Source organism: Oncorhynchus mykiss, chromosome 4 (genome assembly GCF_013265735.2).
Source record: "Oncorhynchus mykiss isolate Arlee chromosome 4, USDA_OmykA_1.1, whole genome shotgun sequence".
In the NCBI taxonomy this organism is placed as follows: domain Eukaryota; kingdom Metazoa; phylum Chordata; class Actinopteri; order Salmoniformes; family Salmonidae; genus Oncorhynchus; species Oncorhynchus mykiss.
In genome coordinates this window covers 30828920-30854243 of record NC_048568.1, presented here as the reverse complement: position 1 = coordinate 30854243, position 25324 = coordinate 30828920, and the positions used below count along the sequence as shown (strand labels likewise).

The window sequence follows — 25324 nt, the reverse complement described above, 5'->3', positions numbered from 1 at the left end:
AGTAGGCTAGTTTAGTACTTCTCAAACACCTGTCTCAAACAGAGAGGGATGCTATGTTAGCTAGCTGGCTATGGCTGTCCAACACTGGAACTCTTCCAAGGCAAGGTAAGCTTTTGATTGTATTAACTTATTGCCACCGGGGCCACCTTGCTAACTGTACACTCTACTGCATTATTGTAGAGGGTTTATTAACGCATTAGTTCTAGTAGCTGTGTGTAGCGTTTTGCGGTGATGATATGAAGGTTTGGTTTGGAAAGGTTTAGTCGTCTGGTCACAGACAGCTGAGGTGTTTTGCACTGGATCCCACAAGTGAAGGGAAAAGGTGAAAGGAGGAGAGTGTAGATGCGAGAAGGAATTAACAACATTGATTTTGTTAATTTGCACGTGATCAGGGGTGTATTCATTCTAGTATCATGTAGTAGCCTAAACTTATCGATGTTACACTGAGCTGGGTGACTGGAATATGAATGAATCATCCAATTAAACAGCACCGACTGCCACTTGAATATGACGACATTAATGCCAAATCCCTGCATCACTAATACAGGCTCTCATACATGTGTAGAAGGCATTCAACTGCTGGTGAGCTGGAGGATTCTCACCAAGGTGTCAGAAACTAGATTAAAACCATGACCACTTTGAGGAAGTGATGCTATAGTGATGAATAGAGATGCTGCTGTATGGTGAGAAACTCATAGTGCTGAGACACTCTGAAAGAGGAAAGAGGAAAGAGACAGAGAAACATACACACACAGAGACAGAGAGCGACAGAGAGACAGAGAGAGACAGACAGACACAGAGACAGAGGAGAGAGAGAGAGACAGAGAGAGAGAGAGAGAGAGAGAGAGAGGATCATGGCTGATGTCCCTCAATCATTTTTGGGATTGCTTGTGACCGTTTTGTACCTGCTATCAGGTAAGACAGAGGAGAGAGAGTAAGAATATGTCATTAGAGATCATAGAACACATTTATTTCACACGGCCAAACTAGTTCAGTTAACATTTGACTAACATTATGATGACATTTCTGTTGTGTATCTGTTTACTCTTATCTTCACTATTGTATAATAGACAGTATATTACACTATTATTCACACTGAAGAATATCAATAAGAAAACCTATGAAATATAATGTCACCTGTATTACCAGTTAATAATTATCTGATGTCATACTCCTTCCAGGTGTCAGTGGAGAAACTCTCTCTATGTTCTCCAGAGTGGAAGATAATGTCAGTCTGCCGTGTAACAATGTGGTTTATCCAGACTGTTCCTCAACTATATGGATCTATAACAGAGCTGGATCTACTGGTACTATTCAAAAGGTCACATTGGGGAAGATCAAAAGTGACCAGACAGAGAGAGCAGACAGACTGAGTGTGGGGTCTAACTGTTCTCTACATGTTAGTGATGTCAGAGCTGAGGATGTTGGACTCTACACCTGTCGACAGTTCCTTACAGAGACTGGACCACAACATGGAGGTGATGCTGATGTTGATCTGTCTGTTCTAACTAGTGAGTAGTACTGTTTAAATCAGAGTTTAAATGTCACTGTGTATAAGTGTGGTGTTAATAATCATATGTAATGTGAAAACAGCCAACAAATACTGTATACCTTTTTCTCTTTCTCAGTCTTGTCTACCACACCAGTGACAGATCTGAAGCCTAATGTAAATATGACATTACGATGTTCTCTGCTCACCGATACGGGAAATCGAACGTGCCAGTCAAGATTTAGTCTCAGCTGGGTCCCTAAAACAGGTACTAATGCCCAGGTCACACAGGATTCTTCCTGTGACATCACTCTGTCTGTGACACTCCAGAAGAAGGACAACAACAGGAAGTGGACGTGCACGCTGACTGGAAAGGGAAACGTGAAGATCTCCATTGACTTCACCTCCACATTCTCAGGTATGTGTTCTTGTTATGCTCCTATAATATGAATAAGTTTACAAGATCTGTGATGATATTAAAGTTAATATCAAACCTGATCCTTTATCCTGATATTAGTGATATAAATGATTGATGATGAATTTGATTTGAATCCTCCTGCTGTCTGATGATGATGATGATGATGATGGGTTATTTAATAAACTAAAAGAGGATGTTCATCTCCTACTCATTTAGATATTGAAGAAAAGACCACTGATAGTGATGATGTCATCTCTACTGTCCCAGGTAAAATACTCCCATCTGTATGATGTGTGCAGATATAGTAAATGTTTTATCTGTCCTCTGGATACATAGAACTGGGTATTGTGTTTTCCTTGCTGTGACGGGGTTTGAGGCTGGGTCCAGAAGGTCACTTGAATATATGTTTTTCAGACAGTTCTGGTGTGACTTCTCTCATTCCCATCAAGACAACTAGCAGTTCTCCACAACAGTATAAGACTGGTCATGTAAAAACAGCCCCAAACATATTAATAGGAAGTACTGCTTGTCTAGTGCTCTAGAGGTTGGAGAAAGATGTAACATATTGAGTAGAGAAAACTCTACAGCCAACACAGAGTGAGTTGTGGATCCATTCTGTACTGTGATGTCACCATTACTCACCAATGAAAAGTGGTCACTCTGTTTTCAACTACTATCCAGGAAGTACAGCTTCTACTGCAAGACCAGCCTTGTCAACCACCTCCCCATCTTCTTCTGGTATTGTATTCAATACTATTTCCCTTCACAGTTGTATTGTAGATTGTATGAGTGGTACAGCATGGGGCCAAAGTCAGATGTATTACCTGGGTCAACACAAAGCATATACAGTATGTGTATATGCAGTCTAACTTATGTTTTGATTTTTACATTTGCTGTGGTGCATTTCACACTTCTCTGTTCCCATATGAATCCCTGCTTGTCTATGTAACTCTGACATCCCACGACAGTGCTAAACTTTAATGACATTAAAGTAAACTCCTGATATCAGTGATGAGTGAACAAGCACACTGCTCTCTACTGTATGTGTCTGATGATGAAGAGTTATTTAAAAGAAGATGTTTTTCTCCTCCTGAACTAGATATTAAAGACAAGGGCACAGAAGATGGTGGTGACGTCACCTTCAACACCTCAGGAAAATTTTAATCAGAAATAGTACATCTTCCATGTGCCATCTAGATACATAAATGAGTACTGTTCCTGTTTTTTATTTATTATTTTGACCTTTAGTTAACCTAGCAAGCCAGTTGAGAACAAGTTCTCATTTACAACTGCTACCTGGCCAAGATAAAGCAAAGCAGTGCGACACAAACAACACAGTTACACATGGGATAAACAAACACAGGCAATAACACAATAGAAAAATCTATATACAGTGTGTGCAAATGTAGTAAGATTAGGGAGGTAAGGCAATAAATAGGCCAGAGTGGCGAAATAATTACAATTTAGCAATTAAACACTGGAGTGATAGATATGCAGAAGATGAATGTGCAAGTAGAGATACTGGTGCAAACAAGCAACAACAAAAAATATAACAATATGAGGGTGAGGTAGTTGAATGGCCTATTTACAGATGGGCTGTGTACAGGTGCAATGATCTGTGAGTTGCTCTGACAACTGGTGCTTAAAACCTGTTGGGGCTAGGGGGCAGAATTTTCACTTTTGGATGAAAGCCGTGCCCAGAGTAAACTGCCTCCTACTCTTTCCTACTCTTTAATAGTTCATATGCATGCCACTAGAATACACCATATTACTAAATATGGGTGTATATCAGTGATATTACTGTTCTGCTAATGTGCATGGACCTTGTAGAGAAAAAAAAAACTGATCCAAATGGTTGCCCAGTCAGGCAGGCTCGATGCAGTTATTTCAAAACGAACATGCATTGAAAATGCCATGCTATTGAGCGGTTAGCCAAACATCGGCTATTCACTGCAGTTTACAGATTAGTTTTGTACTCACTTGAAAACAATAACATTCTCTGTTACATTGTGTTGTTGTAGGACACATTTATTTTCCCTAAAAAACTGAAATAATAAGGTATCTTTTTGAACGGCATACCCATGGTGAGGGAGCTCACTCAGCGCAGCCCCCGTAGTGCACATAGTGTAAGTGGTACACTTTTTTTTCTTTCACTGTGTAAATTGACTGGATAAATTCACTGCAGTATGAAGCCTAACATTGAGTTAAAAACTTCGTAGGGATAGCCCCCGTTTTTTCAATTTTCACCTAAAATGACATATCCACATCTATCTGCCTGTAGCTCAGGCCCTAAAGCAAAGATATGCATATTCTTGGTACCATTTGAAAGGTAACACTTTGAATATTGTGGAAACGTGAATTGAATGTAGTAGAATATAACACAATAGATCTGGCAAAAGATAATACAAAGAAAAAAAAACAACTGTTTGCTTTCTACCACCATCTTTGAAATGCAACAGAAAGGTTCCAAATCTAGCCATCACTCTGGTTGTAATTCCGATGGCAGCAGTGTATGTGCAAAGTTTCAGACGGATAACTTAAAACCTCTCCGGGATATTTGGGACGCTAGCGTCCCACCTGGCCAAAAGCCAGCGAAAATGCAGAGCGCCAAATTCAAATAAATTACTATAAAAATCAAACTTTCATGAAATCACACATGCAAGATAACAAATTAAAGCTACACTTGTTGTGAATCCAGCCAACATGTCAGATTTCAAAAAGGCTTTTTGGCGAAAGCAAACGATGCTATTATCTGAGGATAACACCTCCGTAAACAAAGAGAGAAACCATATTTCAACCCTGCAGGCGCGACACAAAATGCAGATAACCAAAAATAAAAATACTGTTCTAAATACATTTACCGGGCTTCCTAACATTCATGCCCACTATGTGAGCACCCTACTACGGCCCTCTATCAATGGGGGCCGTCCTGAGTGCTTTATGGACGGTTTAAAATATTTTTGTAGGATGCGGATTCGGATATACCTCTGTGCAACTGGTGATTGAAAATAGGCACCTGGTAACCCAAAAGTAAAAATACGGTGCTAAGTGCATTTACCGGGCTTCCTAACATACTTTTTTAATACAACTTTAGGTATTTTTTTTACGTAAATTATCAATAAAATTGAAGACGGGATGATCTGTGTTCAATACAGGAAGAAAACAAACTGTAGCTAGCTTTCTGGTCACGTACCTCTATCTAACAGTACACTTCAAGTGACCCTCGTTCAAGATGGCCATACCTCTTCATTACAAAAAGGAAAAACCTCAACCAATTTCTAAAGACTGTTGACATCCATGGAAGCGATAGGAACTGGAAGAATGTCCCTTGAATCTGGATTCCCAATGAAAACCCATTGAAAAGAGAGTGACCTCAAAAAAAAACATCTGAATGGTTTGTTCTCTGGGTTTCGCCTGCTAAATAAGTTATGTTATACTCACAGATATGAGTGTTTTCTATCCAAATCCAATAATAATATCTTCTGGGGATGAGTAGCAGGCAGTTGAACTTGGGCATGCATTTCATCCGGACGTGAAAATACTGCCCCCTGTCACCAAGACGTTTTAAAGTATGATCAAACTACATGACATTTAGTGTGAAGTCACCCAGGTACATTTAGGCAAATCGTGAAGGAGATATTTACATTCACATTATATTTTTCTACAGGAATATTGTCAAATCTGTATACTTGGACTTTTATTTAGCTTTTCCAGTATTAGTAGCCATATTGTAAGTTCAACATTTGCAAAACAACCAGTTTTCATAACTTCATAACTCTCCACATTCTTATGATTTTTGTCCAAAAGGAAAAGACTTGCTGTCGCACAAGGTTAGCAGCTACATTTTGCGACAAAAACAGGGTTTCCCATAAAGTCCAGCTCATTGGCTATCTAGCTAGCTTTGTTTGACCCCGATTGGTGCTTATTTCACAAAGTTACAGTAAATCAAATCAAATCAAATCTAATCAAATTTTATTTGTCACATACACATGGTTAGCAGATGTTAATGCGAGTATAGCGAAATGCTTGTGCTTCTAGTTCCGACAATGCAGTAATAACCAACAAGTAATCTAACTAACAATTCCAAAACTATTGTCTTATACACACAAGTGTAGGGGGATAAAGAATATGTACATAAAGATATATGAATGAGTGATGGTACAGAGCGGCATAGTCAAGATACAGTAGATGGTATCGAGTACAGTATATACATATGAGATGAGTATGTAAACAAAGTGGCATAGTTAAAGTGGCTAGTGATACATGTATTACATAAAGATGCAGTAGATGAGAGTACAGAGTACAGTATATACGTATACATATGAGATTAATAATGTAGGGTATGTAAACATTATATTAGGTAGCATTGTTTAAAGTGGCTAGTGATATATTTTACATCATTTCCTATCAATTCCCATTATTAAAGTGGCTGGAGTTGAGTCAGTGTGTTGGTTGCAGCCACTCAATGTTAGTGGTGGCTGTAACAGTCTGATGGCCTTGAGATAGAAGCTGTTTTTCAGTCTCTCGGTCCCAGCTTTGATGCACCTGTACTGACCTCGCCTTCTGGATGATAGCGGGGTGAACAGGCAGTGGCTCGGGTGGTTGTTGTTCTTGATGATCTTTATGGCCTTCCTGTAACATCGGGTGGTGTAGGTGTCCTGGAGGGCAGGTAGTTTGCCCCCGGTGATGCGTTGTGCAGACCTCACTACCCTCTGGAGAGCCTTACGGTTGTGGGCGGAGCAGTTGCCGTACCAGGCGGTGATACAGCCCGCCAGGATGCTCTCGATTGTGCATCTGTAGAAGTTTGTGAGTGCTTTTGGTGACAAGCCGAATTTCTTCAGCCTCCTGAGGTTGAAGAGGCGCTGCTGCGCCTTCTTCACGATGCTGTCTGTGTGGGTGGACCAATTCAGTTTGTCTGTGATGTGTATGCCAAGGAACCTAAAACTTACTACCCTCTCCACTACTGTTCCATCGATATGGATAGGGGGGTGTTCCCTCTGCTGTTTCCTGAAGTCCACAATCATCTCCTTAGTTTTGTTGACGTTGAGTGTGAGGTTATTTTCCTGACACCACACTCCGAGGGTCCTCACCTCCTCCCTGTAGGCAGTCTCGTCATTGTTGGTAATCAAGCCTACCACTGTTGTGTCGTCCGCAAACTTGATGATTGAGTTGGAGGCGTGCGTGGCCACGCAGTCGTGGGTGAACAGGGAGTACAGGAGAGGGCTCAGAACGCACCCTTGAGGATCAGCGGGGTGGAGATGTTGTTGCCTACCCTCACCACCTGGGGGCGGCCCATCAGGAAGTCCAGTACCCAGTTGCACAGGGTGGGGTCGAGACCCAGGGTCTCGAGCTTGATGACGAGCTTGGAGGGTACTATGGTGTTAAATGCCGAGCTGTAGTCGATGAACAGCATTTTCACATAGGTATTCCTCTTGTCCAGATGGGTTAGGGCAGTGTGCAGTGTGGTTGAGATTGCATCGTCTGTGGACCTATTTAGGCGGTAAGCAAATTGGAGTGGGTCTAGGGTATTAACTAGGGTGGAGGTGATATGGTCCTTGACTAGTCTCTCAAAGCACTTCATGATGACGGAAGTGAGTGCTACGGGGCGGTAGTCGTTTAGCTCAGTTACCTTAGCTTTCTTGGGAACAGGAACAATGGTGGCCCTCTTGAAGCATGTGGGAACAGCAGACTTTGATAGGGATTGATTGAATATGTCCGTAAACACACCAGCCAGCTGGTCTGCGCATGCTCTGAGGGCGCGGCTGGGGATGCCGTCTGTGCCTGCAGCCTTGCGAGGGTTAACACGTTTAAATGTTTTACTCACCTCGGCTGCAGTGAAGGAGAGGCCGCATTTTTTGGTTGCAGGCCGTGTCAGTGGCACTGTATTGTCCTCAAAGCGGGCAAAAAAGTTATTTAGTCTGCCTGGGAGCAAGACATCCTGGTCCGTGACGGGGCTGGTTTTCTTTTTGTAATCCGTGATTGCCACATACCTCTTGTGTCTGAGCTGTTGAATTGTGTTTCTACTTTGTCTCTATACTGACGCTTAGCTTGTTTGATTGCCTTGTGGAGGGAATAGCTACACTGTTTGCATTCGGTCATGTTTCCGGTCACCTTGCCCTGATGAAAAGCAGTGGTTCGCTCTTTCAGTTTCACACGAATGCTGCCATCAATCCACGGTTTCTGGTTTGGGAATGTTTTAATCGTTGCTATGGGAACGACATCTTCAACGCACGTTCTAATGAACTCACACACCGGCGCCGACAGAGATGGCCGCCTCGCTTCGCGTTCCTAGGAAACTATACAGTTTTTTGTTTTTTTACGTGTTATTTCTTACATTAGTACCCCAGGTCATCTTAGGTTTCATTACATACAGTCGAGAAGAACTACTGAATATAAGAGCAGAGTCAACTCACCATCAGTATGACCAAGAATATGACTTTCCCGAAGCGGATCCTGTGTTCTGCCTTTCACCCAGGACAACGGAATGGATCCCAGCCAGCGACCCAAAAAAACGACTTCGTAAAAGAGGGAAACGAAGCGGTCTTCTGGTCAGACTCCGGAGACGGGCACATCGTGCACCACTCCCTAGTATACTTCTCGCCAATGTCCAGTCTCTTGACAACAAGGTTGATGAAATCCGAGCAAGGGTAGCATTCCAGAGGGACATCAGAGACTGTAACGTTCTTTGCTTCACGGAAACATGGCTCACTGGAGAGATGCTATCGGAGTCGGTGCAGCCAGCTGGTTTCTCCACGCATCGCGCCGACAGAAACAAACATCTTTCTGGTAAGAAGAGGGGCGGGGGCGTATGCCTTATGGCTAACGAGACGTGGTGTGGTCACAAAAACATACAGGAACTCAAGTCCTTCTGTTCACCTGATTCAGAATTCCTCACAATCAAATGTCGACCGCATTATCTACCAAGAGAATTCTCTTCGATTATAATCACAGCCGTATATATTCCCCCAAGCAGACACATCGATGGCTCTGAACGAACTTTATTTGACTCTTTGCAAACTGGAATCCATACATCCTGAGGCTGCATTCATTGTAGCTGGGGATTTTAACAAGGCTAATCTGAAAACAAGACTCCCTAAATTGTATCAGCATATCGATTGCGCAACCAGGGCTGGCAAAACCTTGGATCATTGCTATTCTAACTTCCGCGACGCATATAAGGCCCTGCCCCGCCCTCCTTTCGGAAAAGCTGACCACGACTCCATTTTGTTGATCCCTGCCTACAGACAGAAACTAAAACAAGAAGCGTGGAGGTCTGTCCAACGCTGGTCCGACCAATCTGATTCCACACTCCAAGACTGCTTCCATCACGTGGACTGGGATATGTTTCGTATTGCATCAGACAACAACATTGACGAATACGCTGATTCGGTATCAAGTGAAGACCACCCGCGTCATCGGCGTGCCGTGAAGGCGTCGCTCTCTGACCAAATTTGGTGTCCTATAGGATATACTATGGACAATAATTGTGTATTCACAATAATACATTCCTCATTGCACTGTGTTGTTGCAGCCCAATCATTTTTTTGTCTAAAAACGTAGGCCTAACATTATGATTGTCAAATATTATAGTTTATGGCTTTGCATTCCAGGGACCACAGAGAGCTGCCTGGAGAAAAGCAGGCAGGTCCTTGCCATTCAGGCAAGACCAAGAAATGGCTCCCAGCAAAACTGTTAGAGTCCCAGTATTCAAAATGAGGTTGAAAAGACGTCTTAAAGACGTATTTACCAGACGTTGAAGTTGGGATCAATTTAGGTTCTGAATGAAAGTTGAAAATACGTATTTTCAGAATGTTGAAAATGCATATTTTACAGATGTTGAAAGTATGTATTTTTTTTCCTGCAGTTGAAATCAGGGACATTTTTGTTATGAATGAAAGTTGAAAAACCAAGGCTGGTCCAGACCGGAAAAATCAAGGCTGGTCCAGACCGGAATAAATCTTAATCAAACATTTATGTGTTGTTGTTGGAGGTGCATCTTGGTCAGTTTATCTCAGAAAATGCTGCCCTCGTCCATCTGCTACCATAGGCGGCCGCGTAGGTTTTCCACCACTCCCGAATACACCAGAGAAAAGTTCTGCCCCCATTAAAGTTCAACGGGAGCACACGGAGCAATGTGCAAGGGATTGTGGGAAGGTGAGTGGTGGGAACCTTACTAGCCGAGTGATAGAAGAAGACAGCTCTGCTCTAATTTATGCCGTTAACCAATCAGGTGAGGAGCAGATGTTTGCTTGAAAATCTTCCGTTCAGGAAACATAGTTCTGCCTGTCATTACAGCCAAAGAGATGGAGGAAAGACAATCATCGCTGTGTTGGGTTTTCCAATTCTATATGATTTTGCTTTGCTAGAATACAGAGACAAAATTATAGTCAATGGCATGGAGGAGGAGTGCAGAGATTGTTGGTGTTGATGGTGGGTGAAGTGAGATTTGCACAACAATGTTTGGTTGTGCTTCTAGCTAGCTTTCAACATCAAGCACTCTAAACCTCATAACTGTGATCATACTGTAGCCATCTTTTGTGAATGTGTGGAGCAAATTGAATTGCAAAATTTGCCCACCAAAAACCAATGTCCATGTGTGCACTGGGGCTTTGTCATGCTGAAACAGGAAAGGGCCTTCCCCAAACTGTTGCCACAAAGTTGGAAGCACAGAATAATCTAGAATGTCATTGTATGCTGTAGTGTTTACATTTCCCTTCACTGGAACTAAGGGGCCTAGCCCAAATCATGAAAAACAGCCCCAGACCACTCCTTTTCCACCAAATTTTACAGTTGGCACTATGCATTGGGGCAGGTAGGGTTCTCCTGGCATCCACCAAACCCAGATTTGTCTGTTGGACTGCCAGATGATGAAGGATGATTCCTCACTCCAGAGAACGCGTTTCCACTGCTCCAGAGTCCAATGGTGGCAAGCTTTACACCATTCCAGTCGAAGCTTGGCAATGTGAATTGTGATGTTAGGCTTGTGTGCAGCTGCTCGGTCATTTTTACCCACTGCGCACTTCAACACACGGCGGTCCCGTTCTATGAGCTTGTGTGGCCTACCACTTCATGCTGAGCCGTTGTTGCTCCTAGAGGTTTCCACTTCACAATAACAGCACAGTTGACCAGAGCAGCTCTAGCAGGGCATAAATTTGACCAACTGACTTGTTGGAAAGGTGGCATCCTATGATGGTGCCACTTTGAAAGTCCCTGAGCTCTTCAGTAGGGCCATTCTACTGCCAATGTTTTACTTTGGAGATTGCATGGCTGTGTGCTTGATTTTATACACCTGTCAGCAACGGGTCTGTCTGAAATAGCCGAATCCACTTATTTGAAGGGGTGTCCACATACTTTTGTATATAGAGTGTAGCTTACCTCTTGTAAAATACATAGGCCTATATACACATAAATGGGTACTTTGGGTAAAGGAAATGGTGGCTTTGACTTGCGAACAGTTTCATGCAAATCTTTACCTACCATCAACAGCAACATCTCTGCAATCCTCCTCCATGCCACTGACCATTTGATTTAGTCTTTGTGTTCTAAAATCATCCTCAGCAAATAAACAAGGTAGAATACCCACACTCCCCAAGACATATTATTTTCCTTTTACATTTTTAATTAGCCTACAAATTGCCTGCTCCTTATTTTCATGTACAGTACAGTACCTAGAATACAAGGGTTACATTTGCACTAAACAATTTCATGTCTGAAAAATAGTGTCTAAAATCGGGCTTATGGTTAATCTCATATACATCATCTACTAGTATCATTTTTAATAGAGATCATATAGCTAGCTCATCAGTATGCAAATGATGTGTGAGTTTAGCTATTTTCTGATTCAGATACAATGACACGTGCACATTAGGCCAGTTATCATACTGTAGGTCTGTGGCTGCATTGGTGATGCATAACATTATGATAAGCTGCAAAATTGGTTCACATGGCTGATATCCTGAGACAGTGACAGTCAAATACAACTGACTGGTGAAAGGTCATGTCATTTGAGAAAGCCACAAACACAGACAAGCTTTAGAGACTGATCCCCTTCACACCTTTTTTATTGTAGAATTATGATCTGTGATGAATGAACATTGACACTACTTCATCTTGAATAATGTTTTTAAATTAACAATTAGAACACGTTTAAACTCTTCAATGAATCAACATTGAATTAATCAAAATATAATTAAACAATGTACAAATAATCTAACTTGTTTGCAATAGCCTGATGGACTTGAAGAGCTCATCTCTCTCGCCATCTGCTTCCACAACCATCTCCTTGAGCGTCGGAGAGAAGGCAGAACCTAAACCCACACGGCTCGACCGGGCACGTCCCTCTCCTGAGGAGAGGCAGCGGCGAGTCAGCACCAGGGGCTGCCTATACTGAGGCCAGGTTGGTCACTTTGTCTCCACTTGTTCGCTGCGGCCAGCTAAAGGGGGTGGCTTGGAAGTTGTGGGGGATATACTGCTGAGTCAAAGCGCCGGTCCATCATTCCCCAGACCCTTGCTAGACAGCACTCTTGTATGGCAAAGCCAGGCCTTTTCTCTACCTGCCCTCATCGACTCGGGTGCTGATGAGAGTTTCCTGGCCCGAGGTGTTGCCCAGTTGGGCCTGGACACTGTTCCACTCGATTCACCCCTCGATGCCAACGCTCTCAATGGACAGCTCCTCGTCCGTGTCAGTGAGAGGACCGTGCCAGTCATCCTGCTTCTCTCTGGGAATCACCAGGAAATTATTAGTCTCCACATAATCGACTGCACTCACTCTCTTCTGGTTCTTGGCCATCCTTGGTTAAAGCTGCACATCCCAGAGATCGACTGGACTGCTGGAAGGGTAACCACTAGGTGTACATTTTGTCACTCTAAGTGTCTCCACCCATTCTGCCCTTCCCCCTGCCTTGTCTGTGCCCCAGTCCATTCCAGAACCCTCGGACCTGTCATCAATTCCTCTAGAGTATCACGATCTAGCTCGTGTTCAGCAAGCTCCACACCCTGTCTCTGCCGCCTCATCGGCCATATGACTGCGCTATTGACCTCCAGCGTGGAGCTCCTCTCCCCTGTAGCCGGTTGTATAACCTCCCTCACCCTGGGCAAGAGGCTATGGAGGTGTACATCCAGGATTCCCTGGCTGCAAGACATTGTGGGCCTTCTTCCTCTCAGGTAGGGGCTGTGTTTTTGGGTCACTGAGGTCGTGCATAGGCTTCCGTGGGCTGAATAGTTTCACTGTTAGGAACAAGTATGCCTTGCCACGCACCAGTTCTGCTTTTGCCCCCCTCCATGGTGCCATGGTGTTCACTAAACTGGACCTCTGGAATGCCTACCACCTTGTCTGCATCAGAGAGGGGGACGAGTGGAAAACGGCGTTCAACATACCACTTGGACACTGAGTATTTGTTCATGCCATTTTGGTCTCACTAACGCTCCTGCTGTTTTCCAGAGCCTGGTTAATGATGTTATGTGGGATGTGACTGGACGCTTCGTTTTTGTCTATGTGGAGACCTCACTACCCTCTGGAGAGCCTTACGGTTGTGGGCGGAGCAGTTGCCGTACCAGGCGGTGATACAGCCCGCCAGGATGCTCTCTATGTTTTCTAAGGACCCTGAGGCTCACCAGCAACACATTCACCAAGTACTCCAACAGCTGGGGTTTGCCATTTTTTTAAACGTTTCATCTGTAACTACAGCCGTTTGGCAGACCCTCACCACTCTCACCTCCACCTCCACTCAGTTCCACTGGACCCCTGAGGAAGAGGCAGCGTTCCGGGAACTCAAGCTTCACTTCTGCTCCGATCCGAACCCAGCCCAACCCAGAACTCCAGTTCGTCGTCGAGGTGGATGCCTCAACACAATAGGGTAGGTGCTGTTCTGTCTCAACGTCCCCCCTCTGATCAGAAGCTCCACCCATGTGCCTTCTTGTCCTGCAAACTCTCACCTGCAGCAAGAAATTTTGACAAAGGTAACCAGGAACTTCTGCTGAGAAGCTGGGTCTTGAGGAGTGGCGTCACTAGTCGGAGGGCTCAGGTTCTCCCCTTTATTGGGTGGACGGACCACAAAAACCTGTCCTACATCCAGACTGCCAAACGTTTGAGCTCCCGGCAGAAATCACAGGCAACAACGTTGCCTATGGGCACAAACCCACAGTTGCTGGACCAGACAGGACTGGCAAAAAGTGCTCTTCTCTGACGAGTTGCCGTTTTGTCTCACCAGGTGTGATGGTCGGATTCGTGTTTATCGTCGAAGGAATGAGGTTACACCGAGGCCTGTACTCTGGAGCGGGATCGATTTGGAGGTGAAGGGTCCGTCATGGTCTGTGGCGGTGTGTCACAGCATCATGGGACTGAGCTTGTTGTCATTGCAGGCAATTTCAGCGCTGTGCGTTACAGGGAAGACATCCTCCTCCCTCATGTGGTACCCTTCCTGCATGTTCATCCTGACATGACCCTCCAGGATGATAATGTCACTAACCATACTGCTCGTTCTGTGTGTGATTTCCTGTAAGACAGGAATGTCAGTGTTCTGCCATGGCCAGCGAAGAGACCGCATCTCAATCCCATTGAGCACGTCTGGGACCTGTTGGATCAGAGTGTGAGGGCTAGGGCCTTTCCCCATAGAAATGTCCGGGAACTTGCAGGTGCCTTGCAGGTGCCTTGGTGGAAGAGTGGGGTAACATCTTACAGCAAGAACTGGCAAATCTGGTGCAGTCCATGAGGAGGAGATGCACTGCAGTACTTAATGCAGCTGGTACACCAGATACTGACTTACTTTTGATTTTGATCCCCCATTTGTTCAAGGACACATTATTCAATTTCTGTTAGTCACATGTCTGTGGAACGGATTTAGTTTATGTCTCAGTTGCTGAGTCTTGTTATGTTCATACAAATATTTACACATGTTAAGTTTGCTGAAGATCAGTGCAGTTGACAGTGAGAGGATGTTTCTTTTTTTGCTGAGTTTATATAAAACACAGGAAATCATGTTTTTGACTGCACTGGGCCTTTAAAACTGCAAAATGTTCTATTCACCACACAGTAGGAAATTGACTTTAAAACGGAAATGTTTCTCTCCGCCATCAGGATGGGGGCCACTTAAGTGTTTTGCTGTGAGAGAAATACCCTCTCTAGCCTTTTAGGGGCTTTAGCATTTTTGGTTGGGGGGGACCCCAAAAGGTGAGAGCTGGCCCTGCTGTAAGGTCCCCCACTAACCAGACCCTTCTCCCCTCTCTGGTCGTCTCAGGCTCTCAGGACCTCTTCCTCATGGTGACTGTAGGATTGGCTTTGGCAGCAGCGGTGTGTGTCACTGCTGTTGTCATCATAGTACGCAGGAGGAGAGACAGTACGGACTTACATTTGTCTCTGAGTTTAATGGAGTGCATTAATTACACAGTAATACATGGAGACAGACAGTTGTTTCATTGAAATTCTTCTGATTTATTTTATTTGTTCTTGTCAGAGAATCAAGAGCCAACTGATAACAGCATTGTGAGTGAACTGTGACTTAATTAACACAGTTAGATATTTTACTAATAGTATAATACACCAAGAGTTTGCACTATAATTCTATTGTTTTTAATATATTACATTTGTTATTAATTGATAAAGGGTCTGAATGCAGTAAACCACTCCACCCCACCAACCAATGAGGACAAGGTTAGTGCATCAACATTCTAATGGGGTTTGAAACATGATTAATATGAAACATAATCTGACCCAGTTGTTATCATGCAATCAGACTAATGTCCAGTTTAAATTATTCATGTTTCAATAACCATGTTGACCCTTGTAGAGTCAACCTGCTGACAGAATCACCTATGCCTCCATTGACCACTTCAATCAAAATCTCCCTGAGAGAGTTGATGTAAGTGAAGCAAAACTGAACATATTGTAATGGTATCACTCTCCCTCCTATACACTGTTTAAAGCCTATACTTTGTGGTGTGTGTGTGTGTGTGTGTGTGTGTGTGTGTGTGTGTGTGTGTGTGTGTGTGTGTGTGTGTGTGTGTGTGTGTGTGTGTGTGTGTGTGTGTGTGTGTGTGTGTGTGTGTGTGTGTGTGTGTGTGTAGGCCAACAGTAAAGATGCAGTGATGTATGCCTCAGTTATGCCCTCTTCTGGCAGAGGGAGAGAGATGGAGAACCCTGCTGACCCCAGCTCCCTCTACTCCACTGTCAAGTAACCTCAGGGAGACAAGACATCAACATGAAGACTACACTCTCTCATTCACACCCTGATTCCAGACATGATTTGGTTCTAGGAACAGAGATTTTGGTGCTATTAAAAGGGACAATCTGCACTAGTTACATCAATTTCTGGACGTATTAATTAATGATATGCACCCATTGACTCTAGAAAAATAAAACGTAGAAATGCCTCATGAGTTTAATTAAACTGTCATAACCCATCAGAACCCAAAATATATGCTTGTTTTACTCCAATGTTTGTAATCAAATGAAATGTAAACAAACACAATGTATAGCCTCAAAACATGGTTTAAACTATAATGTTGATATCATGGATGGCCATTCCTTGCTTCCATAGCTGTCTATGAATTTAAGAGTGGTTACATTTCTCCTACCCCATACCTCAGATTTTTAGCAAAACAGTGGAGGGGAGTGTGCTTTGTTACTGTTTCAACTGCAGATTGCCGCTTTAAGATGTGTATATTTTATTGATATAGACCAATGAGATAAGAGACTGGAAAAGTGGAAGAGTTTGAGAATCAAAAGGGCATGATTCAGATTCACTCATGCTGACTCTGGTAGCCCAGGCTGTAAAGGGCATTCTGGGAAGTATTCAGACTTGTTCCTCATTTTGATAAGTTACAGCCTTATTCTAAAATTGATTAAATCATTTTTTCCTCATAAATCTACACACAAAACCCCATAATGGCAAAGAAGAAACTGTTTTTTAGACATTTTTGCAAAGTTATATAAACTCGGCAAAAAAAATAAACGCCCTCTCACTGTCAACTGCGTTTATTTTCAGAAAACTTAACTTGTGTAAATATTTGTATGAACATAACAAGATTCAACAACTGAGACATAAACTGAACAAATTCCACAGACATGTGACTAACAGAAATGGAATCATGTGTCCCTGATCAAAGTGGGGGGGTCAATATCAAAAGTAACAGTCAGTATCTGGTGTGGCCACCAGATGCATTAAGTACTGCAGCAGTGCATCTCCTCCTCGTGGACTGCACCAGACTTGCCAGTTATTGCTGTGAGATGTTACCCCAATCTTCCTGCAAGGCACTTGCAAGTTCCTGGACATCTCTGGGGGGAATGGCCATAGCCCTCAACCTCTGATCCAACAGGTCCCAGACGTGCACAATGGGATTGAGATCCGAGCTCTTCGCTGGCCATGGCAGATCACTGACATTCCTGTCTTTCAGGAAATCACACACAGAACAAGCAGTATGGCTGGTGGCATTGTCATGTTGGAGGGTCATGTCAGGATGAGCCTGCAGGAAGGGTACCACATGAGGGAGGATGTCTTCCCTGCAACACACAGCGCTGAGATTGCCTGCAATGAAAACAAGCTCAGTCCAATGATGCTGTGACACACCGCCCCAGACCATGACGGACCCTCCATCTCAAAATCGATCCCGCTCCAGAGTACAGGCCTCGGTGTAACGCTCATTCCTTCGGCGATAAATACGAATCCGACCATCACACCTGGTGAGACAAAACGGCAACTCGTCAGAGAAGAGCACTTTTTGCCAGTCCTGTCTGGTCCAGCAACTGTGGGTTTGTGCCCATAGGCGACGTTGTTGCCGGTGATTTCTGGTGAGGACCTGCCTTACAACAGGCCTACAAGCCCTCAGTCCAGCCTCTCTCAGCCTATTGTGGACAGTCTGAGCAGTGATGGAGGGATTGTGCATTCCTGGTGTATCTCGGCAGTTGTTGTTGCCATCCTGTACCTGTCCCGCAGTTGTGATGTTCGGATGTACCGATCCTGTGCAGGTGTTGTTACACGTGGTCTGCCACTGCGAGAAGCTGTCCGTTCTGTCTCCCTGTAGCGCTGTCTTAGGCGTCTCATAGTACGTACATTGCAAATTATTGCCCTGGCCACATCTGCAGTCATCATTCCTCCTTGCAGCTTGCCTAATGCATGTTCATGCAGATGAGCAGGGAGCCTGGGCATCTTTCTTTTGGGTATTTTTCAGAGTCAGTAGAAAGTTCTCTTTAGTGTCCTACATTTTCATAACTGTGACCTTAATTGCCTACCGTCTGTAAGCTCTTAGTATCAACCATTCCACAGGTGCATGTTCATTAATTGTTTATGTTTCATTGAAAAAGCATGGGAAACAGTGTTTAATCCCTTTACAATGATCTGTGAAGTTATTTGGATTTTTACAAATTATCTTTGAAAGACAGGTTCCTGATAAAAGGGACGTTTAATTTTTTTGCTTAGTTCCTAAAAAAAAGTATGGTAATATCACATTTACAAAAGTAAATTCATACCCTTTACTCAGTACTTTGTTGAAGCACCTTTGTCAGCAATTACAACCTATAGTCTTCTTGGGTATGGCACTGCAAGCTTGGCACACCAAGCTCTGTCAAGTTGGATGGGGAGCGTCGCTTCAATGCTATTTTCAGGTTTCTCCAGAGATGTTCGATTGGGTTCAAGTCTGGGCTCTGGCTGGGTCACTCAAGGACATTCAGAGACTCATCCCGAAGTCACTCCTGCGTTGTCTTGGATGTGTTCTTAAAGTCGTCGTCCCAATGGAAGGTGAACCTTTGCTCCAGTCTGAGGTCCTGAGCAGGTTTTCCATCAAGGATCTCTCTGTACTTTGCTCCATTCATCTTTCCTCAATCCTGACTAGTCTCTCAGTCCCTGGGCTGAATAACATCCCCACAGCATGCTGCTGACACCACCGTGCGTTACCGTAGGGATTGTGCCAGGTTTCCTCCAGACGTGACACTTGGCATTCAGGCCCAGTAGTTCAAACTTGGTTTCATCAGACAAGAGAATCTTGTTTCTCATTTTCAGAGTCCTTTAGGTGCCTTTTGGCAAACTCTAAGCAGGCTGTCATGTGTATTTTACTGAGGAGTGGCTTCCATCTTGCCACTCTACCATAAAGGCCTGATTGGTGGAGTACTGCAGATATGATTGTCCTTCTGGAAGGTTCTCTAATTTCCACAGATGATCTCTGGAACTCAGTCAGAGTAACTATCTGGTTCTTGGTCATCTCCCTGACCAAGGCCCTCCTCCCTAGATTGCTCAGTTTGGCCGGGCAGCCAGCGCTAGGAAGAGTCTTGGTGGTTTTAAACTTTTCCCATTTAAGAATGATGGTGGCCACTGTTCTTGGGGACCTTCAATGCTGCAGACATTTTTTCTGGGCATCGACACAATCCTGTCTCGGAGCTCTACGGACAATTCCTTCAACCTCATGGCTTGGTTTTTGCTCTGACCTTACATAGACAGGTGTGTGCCTTTCCAAATCTTGTCCAATCAATTGAATTTACCACAGGTGGACTCCAATCAAGTTGTAGAAACATCTCAAGGATGACAATGGAAACAGGATGCACCTGAGCTAAATTTTAAGTCTCATAGCAAAGGGTCTGAATACTTACGTGAATAAGGTATTTGTTAAATGTTTTAATAAATGTGCAACAAAATCTAAATACCTGTTTTGACTTTGTCATTGTGGGGTATTGTGTGTAGATTGATGAGGAAAATGTTTTATTGAATCCATTTTAGAATAAGCCTGTAACGTCACAAAACAAGAAAATTTAACGGGTCTGAATACTTTCACTGTATACAAGTGAACCACTGGACCACACAGGCCACTAAAATATGTTTTTAAATACTAGATGGATGAGGTAGAACACTAGTGTTAAGTTTTCTTTTAGGATGACATTTAGCTTTGCAGATAAACTCATGGCAATTATTTTCCTGCATTTCTCTTGTTTCAAATTATATTGACTAAAGTGATATACTTAATAAAATGGAAATCAATCTTTACTGAATGTTTCATTTTGATTCACTCCAGAATTTGACAGAGTTCAAAAACCTTGTATTGCCTATTGGGGTTTTATTCAGTAATTTACTCCATTCTTCAGTAGGAGGCGGTATAATTCTCAAATGTTATATAGGCCCAAATTGATTCTTTACTTTTTGTTCTACTAAGAAAACATCTGCCATAATGAAGCAGAATATTTATTCTGAAAAGAAGTGTTAGTAAAGGGTCCTGAGGACTTTGGGAAACCTTGTAGTATTACAAGAAGCAGAGCCCTGCCTAACCTTAGTACAGGGGTACCTAATGTAAAAAAGGTATGGGCATGGATCAGAAAACCAGTGAGTATCTGGTGTGAACACCAGTTGCCTCATGCACATCTGCTTCTCATAGAGTTGATCAGGCTGTTGTGATTGTGGCCTGTGGAATGTTGTCCCACTACTCTTCAATTACTGTGAGAAGTTGCTGGATATTGGCGGAAACTGGAATACGTTGTCGAACATGTCGATCCAGAGCATCCCAAACATGCTCAATGGGTTACATGTCTGGTGAGTATGCAGGCCACAGAAGAACTGGAACATTATCAGCTTCCAGGAATTGTTTACAGAGCCTTGCACCATGGGGCCATGCATTATCATGCTGAAACATGAGGTGATGGCGGCAGATGAATGGCACGACTGTGGGCCTCATGATCTCGTCACGGTGTCTCTGTGCATTCAAATTGCCATCAATAAAATTAAATTGTGTTCATTGTCCATACCTTATATTTTCCCATACCATAACCCCACCTCCACCATGGGGCACTCACAACATTGATATCAGCAAACCACCCGCCCACACGACGCCACATGCACTGTCTGCCATCTGCCCAGTACAGTTGAAACCGGGATTAATCCGTGAAGAGCACACTTCTCGAGTGTGCCAGTGGCCATCGAAGGGGAGCATTTGCTGGTGAGGACAACGAGCCCGCAGATGAGCTTCCCTGAGACAGTTTGTGACAGTTTGTGCAGAAATTCTTCAGTTGTGCAAACCCACAGTTTCATCAGCTGTCCAGGTAGCTGGTCTCAGACGATCCTGCAGGTGTAGAAGCCGGATATGGAGGTCCTGGGCTGGTGTGATTACACTTGGTGAGGCCGGTTTGACGTACCACCAAATTCTCTAAACAAAGTTGGAGGCAGTTTATGGTAGAAAAATTAACATTCAATTATCAGGCAACAGCTCTGGTGGACATTCTTGCAGTCAGATTGACAACTGCACACCCTCAAAAATTCAGTCATCTGTGGCATTGTGTTGTGTCACAAAACTGCACATTTTAGAGTGGCCTTTTATTGTCCCCAGCATAAGGTGCACCTGTGCAATGATCATGCAGTTTGATTAGCTTCTTTATATTCCACACCTGTCAAGTGGATGGATTATCTTGGCAAATGAGAGATGCTCACTAACAGGAATGTCAACAAATGTATGCACAACATTTGAGAGAAATAAGCTTTTTGTGCATATGGAACATTTCTGGGATATTTTTGGGACCAACACTTTACATTTTCCATTTATATTTTTGTTCAGTGTACCTCTATGATGTCACACCAATGAAGTGATGTAATTTCGATCATGTGGTTTCTCTGCAAGGGTTTAGTAACAACAGTTTTCTCTTGTCAGACCAAAAAATAAACGCGTTAGGATTAAGCTGTCCCAGTTTATATGGTGTCGCACTCTTTCCAAATTCACCCAATAGATCCTTTTTCATTTTAACTTGGACAGCAGATGAAGTTACTGCACATATTTCGAAATGTGAAATAAATAAACAAACATTATACAATTTTATATAGCTTATGGGCTACTGAATTATAAACATTTATAAACATTTGTCTTGACTTAAATATCCCAGTCAAAACAAGACTTCTCAAAAACCCCTAATAAGGATAGGCGCTAAAGACAGTGGCATGATTTATCAAATAAAGGTTATTTTATTATGCATACGTCAACAATTTCATGTCCACAGAATAAACTTTTGGTCTTCAGTTGCGAAAAGGAGAGAGAGAGAGCGAAAGAGAGACAGAGAGAGAGGGAGAGAGCGAAAAAGAGAGAGAGAGCGAAAAAGAGAGAGAGAGTGAAAAAAGAGCGAGAGAGAGAGAGCAAAAAAGAGAGAGAGCAAAAAAGAGAGAGAGAGCAAAAAAGAGAGCGAAAGAGAGAGAGAGCGAAAGAGAGAGAGAGCGAAAGAGAGAGAGTGAAAGAGAGAGAGCCAAAGAGAGAGAGAGCGAAAGAGAGAGAGAGCAAAAAATAGAGCGAAAAAGAGAGAGCGAAAGAGAAGAGAGAGCGAGAGAGAGCGAAAAAGAGAGCGAAAGAGAAAGAGAGAGAGAGCGAAAAAGTGAGAGCGAAAGAGAGAGATAGCGAAAGAGAGAGAGCAAAAAGAGAGAGCAAAAGAGAGATAGCGAAAGAGAGAGAGCGAAAGAGAGAGAGAGAGAGCAAAAAAGAGAGAGCGAAAGAGAGAGCGAAAGAGAGAGAGAGCAAAAAAGAGAGAGCAAAAAAGAGAGAGCGAAAAAGAGAGAGAGAAAGAGAGAGAGAGAGAGCAAAAAAGAGAGAGCGTAAGAGAGACATAGCGAAAGAGAGAGCGAAAGAGAGAGAGCGAAAGAGAGAGAGAGCAAAAAAGAGAGAGAGCGAAAAAGAGAGCGAAAGAGAAGAGAGAGAGAGAGAGAGAGCGAAAGAGAGAGATAGCGAAAGAGAGAGAGAGCAAAAAAGAGAGTGAAAGAGAGAGAGAGCAAAAAAGAGAGAGCGAAAAAGAGAGCGAAAGAGAGAGAGAGAAAGAGAGCGAAAGAAAGAGAGCGAAAGAGAGAGAGAAAAAGAGAGAGAGAGAGAGCAAAAGAGAGAGAGCGAAAAAGAGAGCGAAAGAGAAAGAGAGAGAGCGAAAAAGAGAGAGCGAAAGAGAGAGAGAGAGAGAGCAAAAAAGAGAGAGCGAAAGAGAGAGAGAGCAAAAAAGAGAGAGCGAAAAAGAGAGCGAAAGAGAGAGAGAGAGAGCGAAAGAGAGAGCGAAAGAGAGAGAGCGAAAGAGAGAGAGAGCGAAAAAGAGAGAGAGCGAAAAAGAGAGAGAAGAGTTAGCGAAAGAGAAGAGAGAGCCAAAGAGAGAGAGAGCCAAAGAGAGAGAGAGCCAAAGAGAGAGAGAGCGAAAGAGAGAGAGAGCAAAGAGAGCGAAAAAGAGAGAGAGCAAAAGAGCGAAAGAGAAGAGAGAGCGAAAAAGAGAGAGAGAAGAGAGTGAAAAAGAGAGAGAAGAGAGAGCGAAAGAGCGAAAGACAAGAGAGAGCAAAAAAGAGAGTGAAGAGAGCAAAAAAAAGAGAGAGCGAAAGAGAGAGAGCGAAAGAGAGAGAGAGCGAAAGAGAGCGAGCGAAAGAGAGAGAGAGCAAAAAAGAGAGAACGAAAAAGAGAGCGAAAGAGAGAGAGAGCAAAAAAGAGAGAGCGAAAGAGAGAGATAGCGAAAGAGAGAGAGAGAAGAGCGTGAAAAAGAGAGAGAAGAGAGAGCGAAAGAGCGAAAGACAAGAGAGCAAAAAAGAGAGCAAAGAGAGCAAAAAAGAGAGAGTGAAAGAGAGAGCGAAAGAGAGAGAGAGAGCGAAAGAGAGAGAGCGAAAGAGAGAGAGAGCGAAAGAGAGCAAGCGAAAGAGAGAGAGAGCAAAAAAGAGAGAACGAAAAAGAGAGCGAAAGAGAGAGAGAGCAAAAAAGAGAGAGCGAAAGAGAGAGATAGCGAAAGAGAGAGAGAGCAAAAGAGAGAGAAAGCAAAAAATAGAGCGAAAAAGAGAGAGAGCAAAAGAGCGAAAGAGAAGAGAGAGGTGACGCGTCCCTAGGAGGGGTGCGTCACTTGAGTGGGTTGAGTCACTGATGTGATCTTCCTGTCTGGGTTGGCAACCCCCCTTGGGTTGTGCCGTGGTGGAGATCTTTGTGGGCTATACTCGGCCTTGTTTCAGGATGGTAAGTTGGTGGTTGAAGATATCCCTCTAGTGGTGTGGGGGCTGTGCTTTGGCAAAGTGGGTGGGGTTATAGCCTACCTGTTTGGCCCTGTCCGGGGGTGTCCTCGGATGGGGCCAAGGAGTCTCCTGACCCCTCCTGTCTCAGCCTCCAGTATTTATGCTGCAGTAGTTTATGTGTCGGGGGGCTAGGGTCAGTTTGTTATATCTGGAGTACTTCTCCTGTCCTGTGTGAATTTAAGTATGCTCTCTCTAATTCTCTCTTTCTTTCTCTCTCTCGGAGGACCTGAGCCCTAGGACCATGCCTGAGGACTACCTGACATGAAGACTCCTTGCTGTCCCCAGTCCACCTGGCCGTGCTGCTGCTCCAGTTTCAACTGTTCTGCCTGTGATTATTATTATTCGACCATGCTGGTAATTTATGAACATTTGAACATCTTGGCCATGTTCTGTTATAATCTCCACCCGGCACAGCCAGAAGAGGACTGGCCACCCCACATAGCCTGGTTCCTCTCTAGGTTTCTTCCTAGGTTTTGGCCTTTCTAGGGAGTTTTTCCTAGCCACCGTGCTTCTACAGCTGCATTGCTTGCTGTTTGGGGTTTTAGGCTGGGTTTCTGTACAGCACTTTGAGATATCAGCTGATGTACGAAGGGCTATATAAATAAATTTGATTTGGATGAGATCCCACTGCATCCTATCAAGCAAATCACTCATCACAGTGAAGTGTCTCTCTATGTACCACCTCTCCCTCCCTGAGACCCTGCTTTCCTCCTTGCCTCCCTCCTCAAGGCTCACAAATCAATGTTGCGTTGCGCTGAGCCAATGTAATTCCAGTCTCACATGAACCCAGTAAGCTAGTTTACTATAAAGAGAACATCTAGAGCCAGTGTCTTCTAAGGAAGATCTGACACAATCAGGGAGAGAGGAGGTCAATCCTCTTATCCAATAACTTTCTATTTCTAATTCATAGTGGATTATCTGGTAATAGAGGATTCTGAATCAACTATTACTAATCAGGTTAGACAATCTGGGTAGAAAATTCATGAACAAAAATACTCCACATTAGGCATAAATGATGTCACAGTGTTGAACGCATAATAATGAAGCTAAATCTGTATTATGGATTAAGAAAGATATACAGGTCTTGGGATCCAATTGATTGAAAGACTATGACAATTGATTGAAAGACTATGACAATTTATTGACTTGGCAACGTGCTTCAGCATTACTCACCCCTCTCTCTCTCTGAAAAGTTGCTCCCTTAGTGTGTAACTCTGCAATGACCTGGCGTTGTGTTTACCCTGCACTGTGTGCAGTAGCTATCAATAATTTAAAAGTATACACTCTCACCAGAGCCCTGATGGCTTGGACTGTTGGAAATATAAAACACAGGTCTACTCCTGCCTAAAATAGACTACACTAGACCAGGCCTGCACATTGGAGGTTTTCGTCTACCTTCCCTGTGTGGTAGTGTGGTGCAGTGTCCCCAACCCTGCTCCTCCAGTACCC

General features: G+C 43.6%; 1 protein-coding gene across 1 annotated transcript; it reads left to right on the top strand.

The window, feature by feature from the left end:
• Positions 1-314: 314 nt before the first annotated feature.
• LOC110522480 lies at positions 315-16788 on the top strand. The gene is made up of 10 exons (XM_036976085.1): positions 315-915; positions 1182-1511; positions 1629-1907; positions 2124-2174; positions 2589-2645; positions 15143-15241; positions 15359-15387; positions 15508-15555; positions 15692-15763; positions 15969-16788. Exons 1-10 carry the CDS (start codon positions 855-857, stop codon positions 16077-16079), a joined length of 1137 nt encoding a protein of 378 aa, XP_036831980.1. The 5' UTR covers positions 315-854; the 3' UTR covers positions 16080-16788.
• The last annotated feature ends 8536 nt before the right edge of the window (positions 16789-25324 follow it).

Coding starts and splice junctions, on each gene's coding strand:
- LOC110522480 (XM_036976085.1), top strand. CDS start 855: ATGGCTGATGTCCCTCAATCATTTTTGGGATTGCTTGTGACCGTTTTG. Junction 15,242..15,358: donor AGTACGCAGGAGGAGAGACA/GTACGGACTTAC, acceptor TGTTCTTGTCAG/AGAATCAAGAGCCAACTGAT. Junction 15,556..15,691: donor CACCAACCAATGAGGACAAG/GTTAGTGCATCA, acceptor TGACCCTTGTAG/AGTCAACCTGCTGACAGAAT.